Below are 12,506 nucleotides of genomic sequence, written 5' to 3'. Positions count from 1 at the left end.
AAAAAGGACTTATTGGCCTTTGATAAATAGCTCAATATGGGACATGCATGCTAATAGGAAAGTCAGTTTTGGATGGCAGTCATTTAACAGTGGAAAAGTGAGTTTAACAATAAACTTTATAGAAATGCTTGAAAAGATGGCATGTCCTTTCATATCCCTTTATCCAAATGCAACTTCTTCATTCTTCTGCAACTTCCCCTCCCATATCCACTTTCTAAACTTGAAAGCGATTTTACACATTAAAATATTTACAAATACAAATAATATACCCAATAAAATACATTAATTATGATGAATGATAACGGGAAAGAAAATCTGGCGTAATTGTCTATGTGGTAAGGATTTTTAACATGGAAGCAATCAAAGATACAGAAAAGTCTTTTCATTACTGACATTGGTGAACTACACCCATTGTGTTTACTTCTCTCCTTTTTTCCGTCAATGCTGGTTTTGCTGCTCTTGTTTGAATCGATCTTGTTGGCATTGTCAGGGGCACTGCAACTGTTAGCAACTGCTGCCAGGACTCCATTCCTCTCTTCTTCAGCCTCTTCATCCTCATCCTGATAGGAAACAAAACAGCAGGTACTTAAATGCATGTTTCATCACCTGTTTACTTTAAAGCTGCAGCAAATAATAGGATTTTTCTTACGACTCTTCTTGTAGCTTGCTTCTTGATTACAAGGGTGAGCACCTACCTGCACCAGAGAGCTCCTTTCAGCTTTCAAAGCCTCCATTTACAGGAAAAACACTGACTTAAACTAACATCTTACTGCAAAAGCTTTCATACAACTGTTGAGCAAAGCTGGATTTGTTCAAATATGGCCCACTAAGCTTTACTTAAGACAGCAGCAAATCCATGAAATGCACAACGATAAGCTGTCTTCTGCTCAGGGAAAATACTGGCAAAGGTCAGTGTCTAGAAAGCGGGTAAAGCAAAGCCCCAGTCTGGAAATGAAGAAGGTGGGGGAGCTGCCAGACCAGCTAGTCAAGCTGGTTGCACCCCAAATCAAGCACCCCAGAATACAAGACACTTCCCTTCTGTGCAGTTGGCTACTCTATTCCTGGTGCTTTGCAATGAAAATCGAATTACTTTAAAAAAAAACCAAAACAAACCCCCCAAAAAACCAACAAAAAGCACAAAAAAAGAGGATCACAAGGAGGTACAAGCCCCCAACTAAATCAATACTAAATAGCTCATACTACTTTGTTTCAAGTCCTGAAACCCATGCTTTAAGTTCAAAGTTATGGTAAGGTTAAGCACATTTTTATGTGCTTCACTGCATCAAGACAGCTCTTTGGAGAATGTTGTATAAGCCTTCTGGTGGGTTTTGTTTCTTTGATCAGAAGTGGCTCGGAGCCATGAAGTTCATGTATGAAATCTTCACTCTTTGAAGTCAGCGGGTTTTCTGTTACTCACTCAGAGGACACAGGATTAGACATCAGCTGCAGCTTCAGCTCTAAACACAAACTTTCTTGAAAGTTCTGGGGTATTTAGTTTGGTTTGGGATATTGCAGAGATATGAGCAGATCCAAGCTGGCTCCAAGTTTGTATGTAAACTAAACCTAAATTTGTATAGTTGGAGGAAGGGTCATTTTAATTCAGGCAGGTATACACATAATTTTAATTTTCTCCTGATGATTTCATTACCTTCCAAATCAGTGAGTGGCATACAAGCAAGAAAAGGCTAAAAATTTATTTGTGAAATGTAGAATACAGAATCTCTTTCCTCTGACCAATTTGCTTTTTCCATTTGCACCATGAGAAGAAATAGACTAGACAAGGACAAACTTTAGAGAAGTTGAGACGTACAGCCCTGTGTGGAGCCACACAAAAAACTCATTTAGAAATATCCCGGCTATTAAAGTCAAAGAAAGCTCATTAAGCCACCTGAGTGATCTCCATGCCAGTGCAGAATTGCTCTTCTGCCCAGGTTACTTGTAGACAGCACAGTTCTTGAGCCTTTCTCCATCTAAAATTAGTAATGTCCTTGAAAATTAAAGTGGAGTCTGGACAATGTCCTCAGACTGCTATGAATCAGTGAGCCAGAACAGATGGAGCTAGAAAAAGGGATTATTACTGCTTTTCACTTTCAATTTGCCAAAAAAATCCAGTATATTTTATTTGAGAGAGATAAACGTAGCTCAACACAATGTGTCATCCTAAAAATACATGGACTACAAAACCTCACTCATCCTCCACCTAGCTTCCCACAGCTACATGAGAATTTTGAAACCAAAGGCCAGGATAGAAATCTTGCCTATAGAGCATTAAGAGGATCAATCCATAAAATTCCAGTCGGAACCTTAAGCAATCCCCAGGGTAGTACTAAATCTCAAACCTGGAGTTTTACTTGGGGCCTCACTCTGTTATAAATACCTAGCTCTTCTGCTTCAAAAAGTTCATGCGGCTGAGGGAAGCGCTGGGGACGGCAGTGGAGCCTTTGTCAGCAGCGCCTGGCACTTGAAACAAGGCATCAGAGCGACAGCCTAGGGAATGCATTCGGTGCTTCAAAAGTTAATAAAATAAAGAAACCTGTCAGAAGAGTCCTGGCTGTTTTTTCCTCTGCTCCCATTTTTTAGAAAGGGAAAAAAGAGCAAAACAACATCTATACTTCAAAAATGGCAGGATTTGGGGCATCTGTCTCTCAGGTAGGGCTGGCTAGAAGTTGTCCAGAATCAGTTCTATTGCAGAGCACGAAAGGACATTGCGTACGTGCCATTTTTCTTTTCACGCAACCACATGTGAACAATTCGCAGGAGGCTGATGCTTCACTAGGCTGTTCTTAACTCCTTTCTACTCCCCAAGAGGCAGTTATTACTTAAGCAGAAAATACCGTACATGGTGTGTATGTGCTTGATTCTGTTCGCAGTGTTACAAGGCAGGGCTCTCGCAGAACAGAGACAAGTTTACAGCAAAAGTGCTGTATCGCATTGCTTGAAAAGGAGAAAAGGTAGTCTAGAGAAGAACCACAACTGCTAGTTTATAAAAAACTGCAGTCTTGTAAACTGGGATTATCAAGGGACTTTTCCAACTCACTATGGAGAACTGAATGTAATGAAAGACTAGGCTGGTTTACATTATAAAAAAAAATATTGCGTTGAGAATGTTCAACTGTGGCTCTAATTTTAAATGTCATACTAAGTTTTCTCTGGATTCCAGCTGTGAATGGGAAAATGGCAGGTAGCACCAAGAAGGGCTCTGTTTGGAAACAAAATCCATAGCATCCAGGAAATGAACTGTACATCACCTGAAAAGCACTGTATATGGCACCTGCTACTGTGGCTGCTGTTTGTATTGAAGTGTTTGCTGACATCTAACAGCCAACAGAATTGAGGAAAGTTGTCACTTCCACTGAATAATAAAGATGCTCAAGATTAAAAATATTTCAACCTAGTGTTGCACACCTAGACCTTATGCGGTGTTCAGAAAGACTGCACGATGCTTGCACAGAAACGCCATGTAGGCTGAACGCTGCCCTTGTAACCTTATTTCCAGTTTTCAAACTTTTCTCCTTTCTGACCAAAAGGGAGAGGTTTACGTGAAAGACAGGTGAAGTCCAAGGAAGGATTTCCTGTTTTATCAGACAGCACAATTCACACCTTTGCATAAAAGAGAAGAAACTCAGGATTTTGGACAGGCAACGTCTCCATTTAGGCAGTCTGTTATGCAGTTGATGCGAATGGCTTATTTTGCCTGACCTTCCTGGCAGCAGGTGGTTCCTCTGCTTTTGCCATTAGCTTTGAAGCTGTCGCTGTGGGTCCTGGTTCACATAAGGTGAGACACTGCAAAAGCGTGGATATAATGAGCCCTTTCACCAGTTTATATTCTAAACTGGAGAACCCAAGAGCTTCAAAAGGACCTGATATGCCAGTGCCCAACCACTTTAAAGAGCAAACCGGAAAGCAAACCAGTACAACTAATTCCTATACAAGGCAGAGGGTTACATTTTAACTTCACCTCCTACATTTATTTACATAATTCTGAGTGCAAATTTTGTATCAGCTTGCATATGGGAATAACAAACTGGGAAGTGAGATTTCCAATTAACCTGTGTCCACAAGAGAATACGATAATGAGGACAACACATTTATGGTGACGATACTCACACAGAAATTGTTAAGTACCTGCTAGACAGTGACATGAGATTTTAGCTGGTACTTCTGTCCTTGTGATGTTTTGTTTTTTACTGTGAGAAATACAAGTCAAGTGTGCTCTCCATGGCACCCTGCTCAATAAGCAGTGCTTGTCCTTGGCTACAGTAGGAAAAGGACATGACAGGCATTTTCCTTATTCTACGGAGTCTTGAGTTGACCTAGGACCAAACAACTGCCCCTTCCTTTATATGCTTGTGTTTGTGGGAGTAAGAAGCAAGCTGGACAGGCTCAATCGCTCCTGATGCACAGCAAAAGGTAGGAACGTGCCTGAAGTGACAGACCATCCCTTTCAGTCAGTAAGTCCATCACAAAACTGCACGTTAAGTCTTTCTTCCTTCCTCATTTTAGGGCGGTACCTCCACTTACTTGCATGCACGTCTTTCAAGTGCAGGTGTTCCCATGCCTGCCCCTTCTGCAAGCACTAGTACTTGTGCCCCAGATGAAAGGGAATCTGACACCGGTAGGCGAAGGCAAGGGCAGTCATAAGTGCCCTGCACAGATCCAAAGATGCTTAATCATCCAAGCACTGAAACACTTTACTTTCTTACCCAAAGCTCCAATAAGCTTTTTTTTTTTTTTCTGCTCTTTTTGCAAAATGACAACCACTTACTTCACAAGACAGATATGCTCAGAGGGAATTGTCACTTATGCTACCTTGCCAAGAAAAATTACTTTCAGGCTTTCCATTCAAATCCTCATTCAAAACGAGTGTTTGCCCATTTGCAGACATCCCCCTATTAGATGTTTTCTTTTGAAACGCACTGGGTGGCTCAGCTTTGTGTCCGTTTTTCAGTCCTTCTCCACACACCTAGATCTAATACAGCTTTGAACATATTCCTGTGCATTTACAGAACCTATCTCTCATCCAAACAGCCAAAATCCCATGTTAATTGTTGAACTATCTAGGTATAAAAAACCCACATCTTGGCCAATCTTCACTGGTTTTAAGCTTCTCCACTTGAACTCAATATCCTGTTTCTTGACCCTACTGAGGAGCTTTGCTTAGGCTTTTGTGATGCTCTGTTCTAGTTTGGATTAAATAGTTAACAATCTTCCTTCTTCTGGCCGTTTATCCCTACAGCACTCAGTCAAACTTCTTCCTGCCCCTTTTTCTGTTATTCTCAATTTCCATGTTTTACCTTTTTCTGTTTGTCCAGAAATTTCATAAGCTGCTTAAAATTTTCTTTTTTATCATGAATATTAGATTCAGTTCAATAATTAAAAGCTGCAAGACAATCAGCTTCCAACTTCCTTGTGATTTCTTTTTCACTGGTTTTGAAAGCAGTGCTAAACACTGGAGATGGAAGATGTGACAGAACTTCTTCATTAATCTATCCTGATTATTTCAGCAAGATGACAACCACCAGACTCAAAAATGCCTATGTTGATTTGATCCCTTTTTATTTTAAGTATATGTCAAAGTATTTCAGAGTGGTGAGAAGCTCGATAGAGCAGCAAAAAGCGCTGCCGTAACAATAATGCAGAACAGAAAGTGAATCCCAGTCTGAGCTTCGGCTGCACCTGTTGAAAGAGAAGGTGTAAGTGGAAGGCTATAGAGATCTGATACACCTAATACGTGAAGCTGCCTGCTAGTAAACTGACTCAAGTACCATTCATATGCAGAAGGTTTTATAAATGGAATGTGATAAAATCTTTTCTTTTTTGCTGCATTGCCATAAGACCCAGTCACTGAGCTCAGTCTAATTTTTGAACTGTAAGTGTATGCCATTGCTCGGGAGATGACAAGTGCCTGTGATTTTTGTGATACACCTAGCACATTGCTTGATAAATGGCCATAAAGTCCATATCAAAAGAGAGAATCATTATGTAAAGGTGTTTCAGTTTGATCTCTTCCAAAAAGTTCCAGGTACAATAATTTTTCTTTTTCTCAAGGTTATTGTGTTTTCACTGTCCTTATTCTAAAAAAGCAAACTTCCTTAAATACATTTACCATTAATGCTAAGATAATTCGTTCTCTTTAGCAGGTATAATTGAAGTCTGTTTTGTAGGACAACAGTCAAAGAATTAAAATACCTTTGGAAGTTCCTTGGAACTGAGTCGATGCAGAGTGCAGAAATGAGCCACAGCATACTCTAACAGTGCTCCAAAGATGAAACTGAAGCAGATACCGAGGTACACATCAATTGCCTTAATAAAGCAATTAGCATTTGGGAGTGAAGTCCTGGCTCCCATCATCAGGGTTGTCATAGTAAGGACTGTGGTAACACCTGTGGAATGTGAAAATCTAAGTTCTAATAACACATGGATAGCAATGAGGGCCTCTACTGCAAGGGCCCTGCTACAAGACAGTTTTTCCTGACTCTGTGAATGCTTAGTGTGCCACAGCATTTAATGTGTCATGTTTTGGAAAGAAGACTTTCAAATGAACTTGTGATCCTGAATTTAAATGTTTAAAAACATGTTTGTAAATGAAAAATGTTTGTAAAGCTGAGAATACTGAAAATTAAAATGAGAGAGATTTTGGTGTCATAGAATGTATATTTATGATTAATACATTATTATTGCAATACTATGCAAACGCTCGCTTTAAAACATTCAGATATCATTTTGCTCAATGCACTTGCCCACTGGCCTCATTTGATGTGAAATCTTTCTTTCTTCCCTATTCTGTACGAGTGTTTTTCCCACCCCACCTGCAGTCTGATCAGAACTGTTTTGCTTTCTTTCTCTTTCAGAGTATCCTTTATTTGAAATTAATTATATTTAATGTCTTATAATTCTCTTATTATTCACGTGTTAATTAGTATGTATCATTAGACCTCACAAAAGGCTCACAATTCTTTCTGTGCATGCCATGTGTTTGAATATGTTGAAATTATTTCCAAAAGGACTGAGTTTTTTCCTCTGCTTTCAGCAGCCTCCCCTGCCTCCGAGTCTCCTGTAGCTCTCAAAGATGTTTTCTTAGTTAAAGAATAGCAAGGCTTTAAGGGGAATCTGCATGATGTACTGCAGATGGTAAACCAGAAAGGTAATTCCATAAAACTCAGAAGTGTTTGCAACTTTTGGAAATGGATGCCATGTACATGCAATAAAGCAAGCACCTTAATGATCCAACTCTTGGTTTGGTTTGGTTTATCGGCTTCTCACCTATGCAGATTCTGGCTGGAACTGATGACTGGCTTATCCAAAACGATACCCAGGAGAGCACAACCAGTAGGATTGATGGTACATATGTCTCTAGTATGAAATACAGGATGTTTCTCTTGAGTTCGAAGTGAAACACTAGTTTTGGGTAATGTCCTGTGGAAAGGGCAGGGAAAAAAATATTGTGAAGGTGCAATTCATAAAAAGTTCTTTAAATTATCAACCTGTATTACTTTTGTGCATTGCAATGCAGCAAAAGCTTAACAAACAGGCTTGAAAAAAATTAAACACTGCACTGAAAAATTCTATCATAAAGACTCTAAATTGAACTGAAGGAAAAAATCAGAATATATAACACTCAGTCACCATATCCGGAGTTTCATTATAGAATAATTGGAAATTCACTGAGGATTAGTGAAGGAAAAAATAAATCCATCAATGTGTGGAAAGGATGTTTCATTATATAACACAATGCAAGGAAATTTGAAATCACAGATGTATCTAGCTGTGACTATTCAGAAGAATTACCACAATGAGCTACTATATAAACAAGCATAATAACAATTGTAATGTTATGAAGTTAGCATGGGTCCTTATCTTTAACTGCCTCAGATATCTGGTTTATTTTGCTTTCCTTTTCATTTACTGTGGCTCAAGATGTGGATCAAAGTTACCTTCTCTGATACTGCTGACCTGCCTCTTATATTCTACTTAAAAACAAGCAGTGTCTTTGCATTTTCACTATCTATTTTACCTTTACATTAGTGCATTACAGTGTTTGTGGTGTTCTGAGTGGTGTCACTGTTGTGGCACAAATGGTTTGCTTCTAAATGAGTGATTTCCAGAAGGTGAAAGTTTGGGCCCACAGTCAAAGACAGAATTGGGTTTCATTAGTGAACAGCACACTGGTAAGCAAAGCTTGAATTTGATATCCAGCTCACTAACTGAGCAAAATTTGGCTATGTTTGGGCAACAGAAGTGCAGGATCTGAAATTGTTACCAGTCCAACGGATCAAAGTAAGGCAAAAGCTTGCTTTTTACTAACTTAAACGTGCAGAACAAACTTTTTATTCTGACATTCAAAGTTCAAAATTAAGTGTTAAAGTATTTAAGTTTTTTAAAACATTATTTTAACAGAACTCTTGAACCAGAATATCAGTGAGAGAGTAATGCCTGAATATACTGTGGTCAGATAGCTTTGGCTTCACTTATTTTAATCCAACAAATTACGATCTCCAGGACCTATGTTTGTTTCCAGTGCTGAGTGCTGAGAGTCAGGACAGAACTACAGAACGGTAAATGCACTTTAGCAACAATAATAAATGCATAGACAGGCTATTTGTGCATCCCTCAGGTGCACTGTGAGACATGGATTCAAAGAAGAGTACTTTTAAAAGCTGTAAGTGCAAGTAATGGATGCCAAGAAATGTCTTCTTGCTCCCAGGCTAGAAAAGGGATAGTTAAATTTCCATTTTTAGAAGTATTGTATAAAACAAATCCAGAGAACAATAAGGTTTCATAGGACTCTTAAAATTGGAAAGAATCACTAAGTGCTGTAGTCTGACCCTAATCACAAGTCATTAAATTTCCCCCAATTATCCCTTGCTTTGAACTCAATCACTTTGGCATAGAGTCCACCTTTCACATAGCCATCTAGACATCTGAGGATATCTAGACATGCAGCATCCCCCATTTCTCTCAGTAATCTGTTACAATGATTAAAATCATTCTATCTGCTAAAAACAAATGCCTAGTTTCTAATCTTAACCTGACTTCACAGCTTTCTGCTGTGTTGACTCTGCCTTTTCGCTAGTAGACTAAATAGTTCTTGGGTAGTCAGCTCTTCCTCCTCCTGAAGGTACAAATACACTGTACTTATTAGGGTTTTTCTTTGTAAGTTCAACATATTGAGTTTTTCAAGTTTCTGACTGATGGAAAAAAGGATACAAAGACAGACAGTAGACTTTAACTCTCTCCATGAGGCAGGAGATACAAAGATGATTTATACTGTTATCATAATTTTTATGTGAAAAGAGGAACATTACACTAGTGTACCTCTATCAATACTGTGACTTTTACCGGTACAGCTGTTTCAGTAAAAGTCATTTTGCTCACCAAAATTGATTTTAAGTGTAAGCAGACCAAAGTAAAGCACTCAAAAGTTAGGAAGTGCAAAACTTACAGTTGACTGTGCAGCATTACTTCTGCTTCTGTCTGCACTCATCCTTGCACTAAATCAAGCACTAGTGCTATGGAAGAACACTCAGTCTGTACAATAAAAGACCACATCATAAAGCATATTTAGGGAAAGACAATTAGGGCTGTACAGGCAATTGTAAATCTGTGCCTTCCTAGTGTGCAAGAGCAAGCACTTAAAACCTTAATAAAAACTGTTAGGGATTTTATTAATTTTGCATGCAATCTTCTAGGCTGCTGTCTAACTAGCACTCAAAACCAGATACTTTTAAATAGAAAGACGTGATTTTCTCTGCAGTGTTTGTACCTCAAACTGTCATTACTGTGGCATGGTTGTAGCTAGCACCCAAAGGACGATGGCACAGCCACCGTCAGTGAGGGAAGGGTGTCAGCCCAGAGTTCGTGCGAGAGTGCAGAGGGTGCAAATCATCAGCAGGAAACTGAATCCTGCACAAAAGTCATTTGCACTGTGTTTCTGTGCTGACCAAAGGGAAGGATGTGGTGCCATGTACCCAGCAAAGGGGAGTGAAGAGACTGGACTATGCTTCCTGCAGGGTACCCCAGGCACTTGGGAGTTCCTGTGGTTCAGCCTTAGAGCTTGTCTTTAAGAAGGAAAACTCTGAAATAGCTGATACATAATAGCCATACAGCAATACCTTCTCCTCATTAGCACCCTACAACTGTATCTCTGTTCACCTTAGTATAAAAGCCAAGTATGTACATAGGAAGTTAGTTCAAAATATCAAACTTGAAAGTCACACTTTGCCACTTTGCTGCAATTTCCAAGTGCAGACAAGTCCTTTGAATGTTCCTGTGTTCTTTCGTGTTATTTTTCCTGATGCCAGAAATTTCTGAAGCAATGTGAACAACAAAGAGAAAGAGAGATGTAACAGCTTATAGCTGAGTGTCTTTTGGGGGAACAAAGAAAAGGCATTTATCTAACCTTAAGGCTTTCTGCTTGCCAGAATCCAAAGACACATCATGGACATGATAATAATAGTGTCAGCATTTCTCTAAAGAGTGCAGAAGAGCTTTTATAATGGAAATTTTGAAGCAACCTATATATAGAATTCATATGAGCTCCTCCTGTAATAAACTGAAGGAAGAAGTAGTCAAGGAAAGTATGCAATGCATACTTATCATGCTAAAGAAATGAGCAATAGGACAAAATGAAGATAGGGAAATATTACAGTCCTTTTTTGATCTATACTCCACGTGTACCAAAAGTTATCATCTTTAGAAAGAAACAGATTTGCTACTCCTTTACCTAAGTAGCATATGAGACAGTAATGATGTAACTCATTGCCTTTGACTTGCACATTTGAGGCTGTGGTGCCATCACTCAGATCAAAGTGAAACAGGTTCATGTAATCCTAGTCCTGGCTTTACTAGGTAGCTCAAATACAGCTTGAGTTAACCCCTCAAAACTGTCAAGTTTGCCCCTTGCTTGAGTCTTACTGACAACAAGATGTTTGCATTGAAATGAGAAGATGCTTCTTCATTCAAGTTTCTGGCCCATGATGGATGTCACCTCAGTGATTTAAATTTGATAATGTGGTAGGAATAATGTCTGTGCAGATAGCTAACTCTGCAGCAAAGTCAGAGTGTTAGTGCTTGCCAAAGTATCGAATTGCTGTGTTTAAGTTTCTCAGATGCATCTGAACTTAAATGACTGTCAGTATGTATACTCTAAACCCACCAGAAGGTGAGGTATTCTACTTGGGCCACCCCACAGCGAAAGAAGGTTAAGCTGAGTTACTTGGGCTTTATAGAATTTATTAGCGGGTAGAAATACAAAACTAGACAGTAGCGCTAGCTTGTAGATGAAGAACAGATCTAGATAGCAGACTATAGTCTCCATATCTACTCTAACTCTCTCTACTGCTTTTTCAAAAAAGAAAAGAAAAAAAAAAGGAGTACCCTAGAAAGTAGAAAGAGGTGAAAGAAATCAACTTTCAGTTGGTTCCAGCTGCCTACTTTTGTTTCAGTATCATAAAAATTATACCAGCAAAGACTCTTTCCCAGTAGCTGAGCAGGTGTAGATCCAGGTCTAAGGTAGATCTTTCTGAAGGCAAGAGAAGCTAGTGTATTCCTCTTTATAGCTTGCCTTTGAAGTTTGGCTTTTGGCTTCTGAAAACGATATTCTAATTTACAGCACTGCCTATCTGACACTTCGTATAGATCTTGCCATAACACTGATGATTTTATCAGCACTGACTATTGCTGCACTGCCTAAGAAATAGATATAAACCTAAACAAACAGGCTTTCTTATCACCCTAGGTCTGTTTTGATTGTCTCATTTTTCTATGGCGTCTGTTCCCAGCTGATGGCAGAATGCTGCCTCTCTGCTCTGTCCTGCTGCCCTCTGACCACCGGACGCTCACAGCAGAGGTGCCTGAAGGAAGGACTGATGCTCTACAAACGCTGTCACCAGTTCCTAACTCCCACTCTGGTGTTACGGGATGGGAGCATCTTCCCCACAGTTACTTTCTGTGGACTTTTTGATGAACTCTACTCCAGTAACAGACTGCTCCACATCACTCTTTATGTAAGAAGCACTTTGGTATCCTGCACAGGGGTGTGCAGTCAGGCACAAAGAGCACATTCTTCTCTATCATGAAATATGTATGCTAACCCCTTGGGTGCCAGCTAAAATATGTGATGTACATCTCACACAACTGCGTCAGTATAACTCTACCAATGCATCGTTTTCTTCTCTTCTTGCACCTTTTAAGGGCACAGTATGAGAAAGCTTTAAATAAAATTTTACTGCTTTAATTATGTGCTGAAAATGTAGGATTTTTATTGCTTGTTTACAATGAACATATTTTTTATTGCTTGTTTACAATGAACATATGCATTAAGGAATGGGTAGTGCCCCCACTTCTACCCCACAAATAAGTTGTGCACCTGAAATGTAATTCTCTGACTGATGTAGGATGCCAAGGGTGTCAATATATATGGCTAATTTGTTATTACAGCTCCTTTGTCCCTCCCTCAGAGGGCAATCAGTCTTTTGTTCTTCACAGTCAAGACCTTATAAACTACC

The 12,506-nt window shown here is 39.3% G+C and overlaps 1 protein-coding gene across 1 annotated transcript in view; it reads right to left on the bottom strand.

Moving 5' to 3' along the window:
• Nucleotides 1-260: 260 nt before the first annotated feature.
• The window catches only part of LOC104830151 (gamma-aminobutyric acid receptor subunit pi-like), a gene marked incomplete at its 3' end in the record, with an annotated part of 33,956 nt that continues 21,710 nt past the window's right edge, over nucleotides 261-12,506 (bottom strand). Inside the window, exons 6-8 of the mRNA XM_010564899.1 lie at nucleotides 7,264-7,416; nucleotides 6,190-6,383; nucleotides 261-560 (exon numbers count right to left, since the gene is read on the bottom strand). Coding sequence (XP_010563201.1) covers nucleotides 261-560; nucleotides 6,190-6,383; nucleotides 7,264-7,416 — 647 coding nt within the window. The remainder of the gene's footprint in view (nucleotides 561-6,189; nucleotides 6,384-7,263; nucleotides 7,417-12,506) is intronic.

This window comes from Haliaeetus leucocephalus, unplaced genomic scaffold (genome assembly GCF_000737465.1).
Source record: "Haliaeetus leucocephalus isolate CR32 unplaced genomic scaffold, Haliaeetus_leucocephalus-4.0 Scaffold184, whole genome shotgun sequence".
Lineage (NCBI taxonomy): Eukaryota > Metazoa > Chordata > Aves > Accipitriformes > Accipitridae > Haliaeetus > Haliaeetus leucocephalus.
Note: the sequence above shows the minus strand (reverse complement) of the source record. Positions and strands in the feature narration are given on the sequence as shown.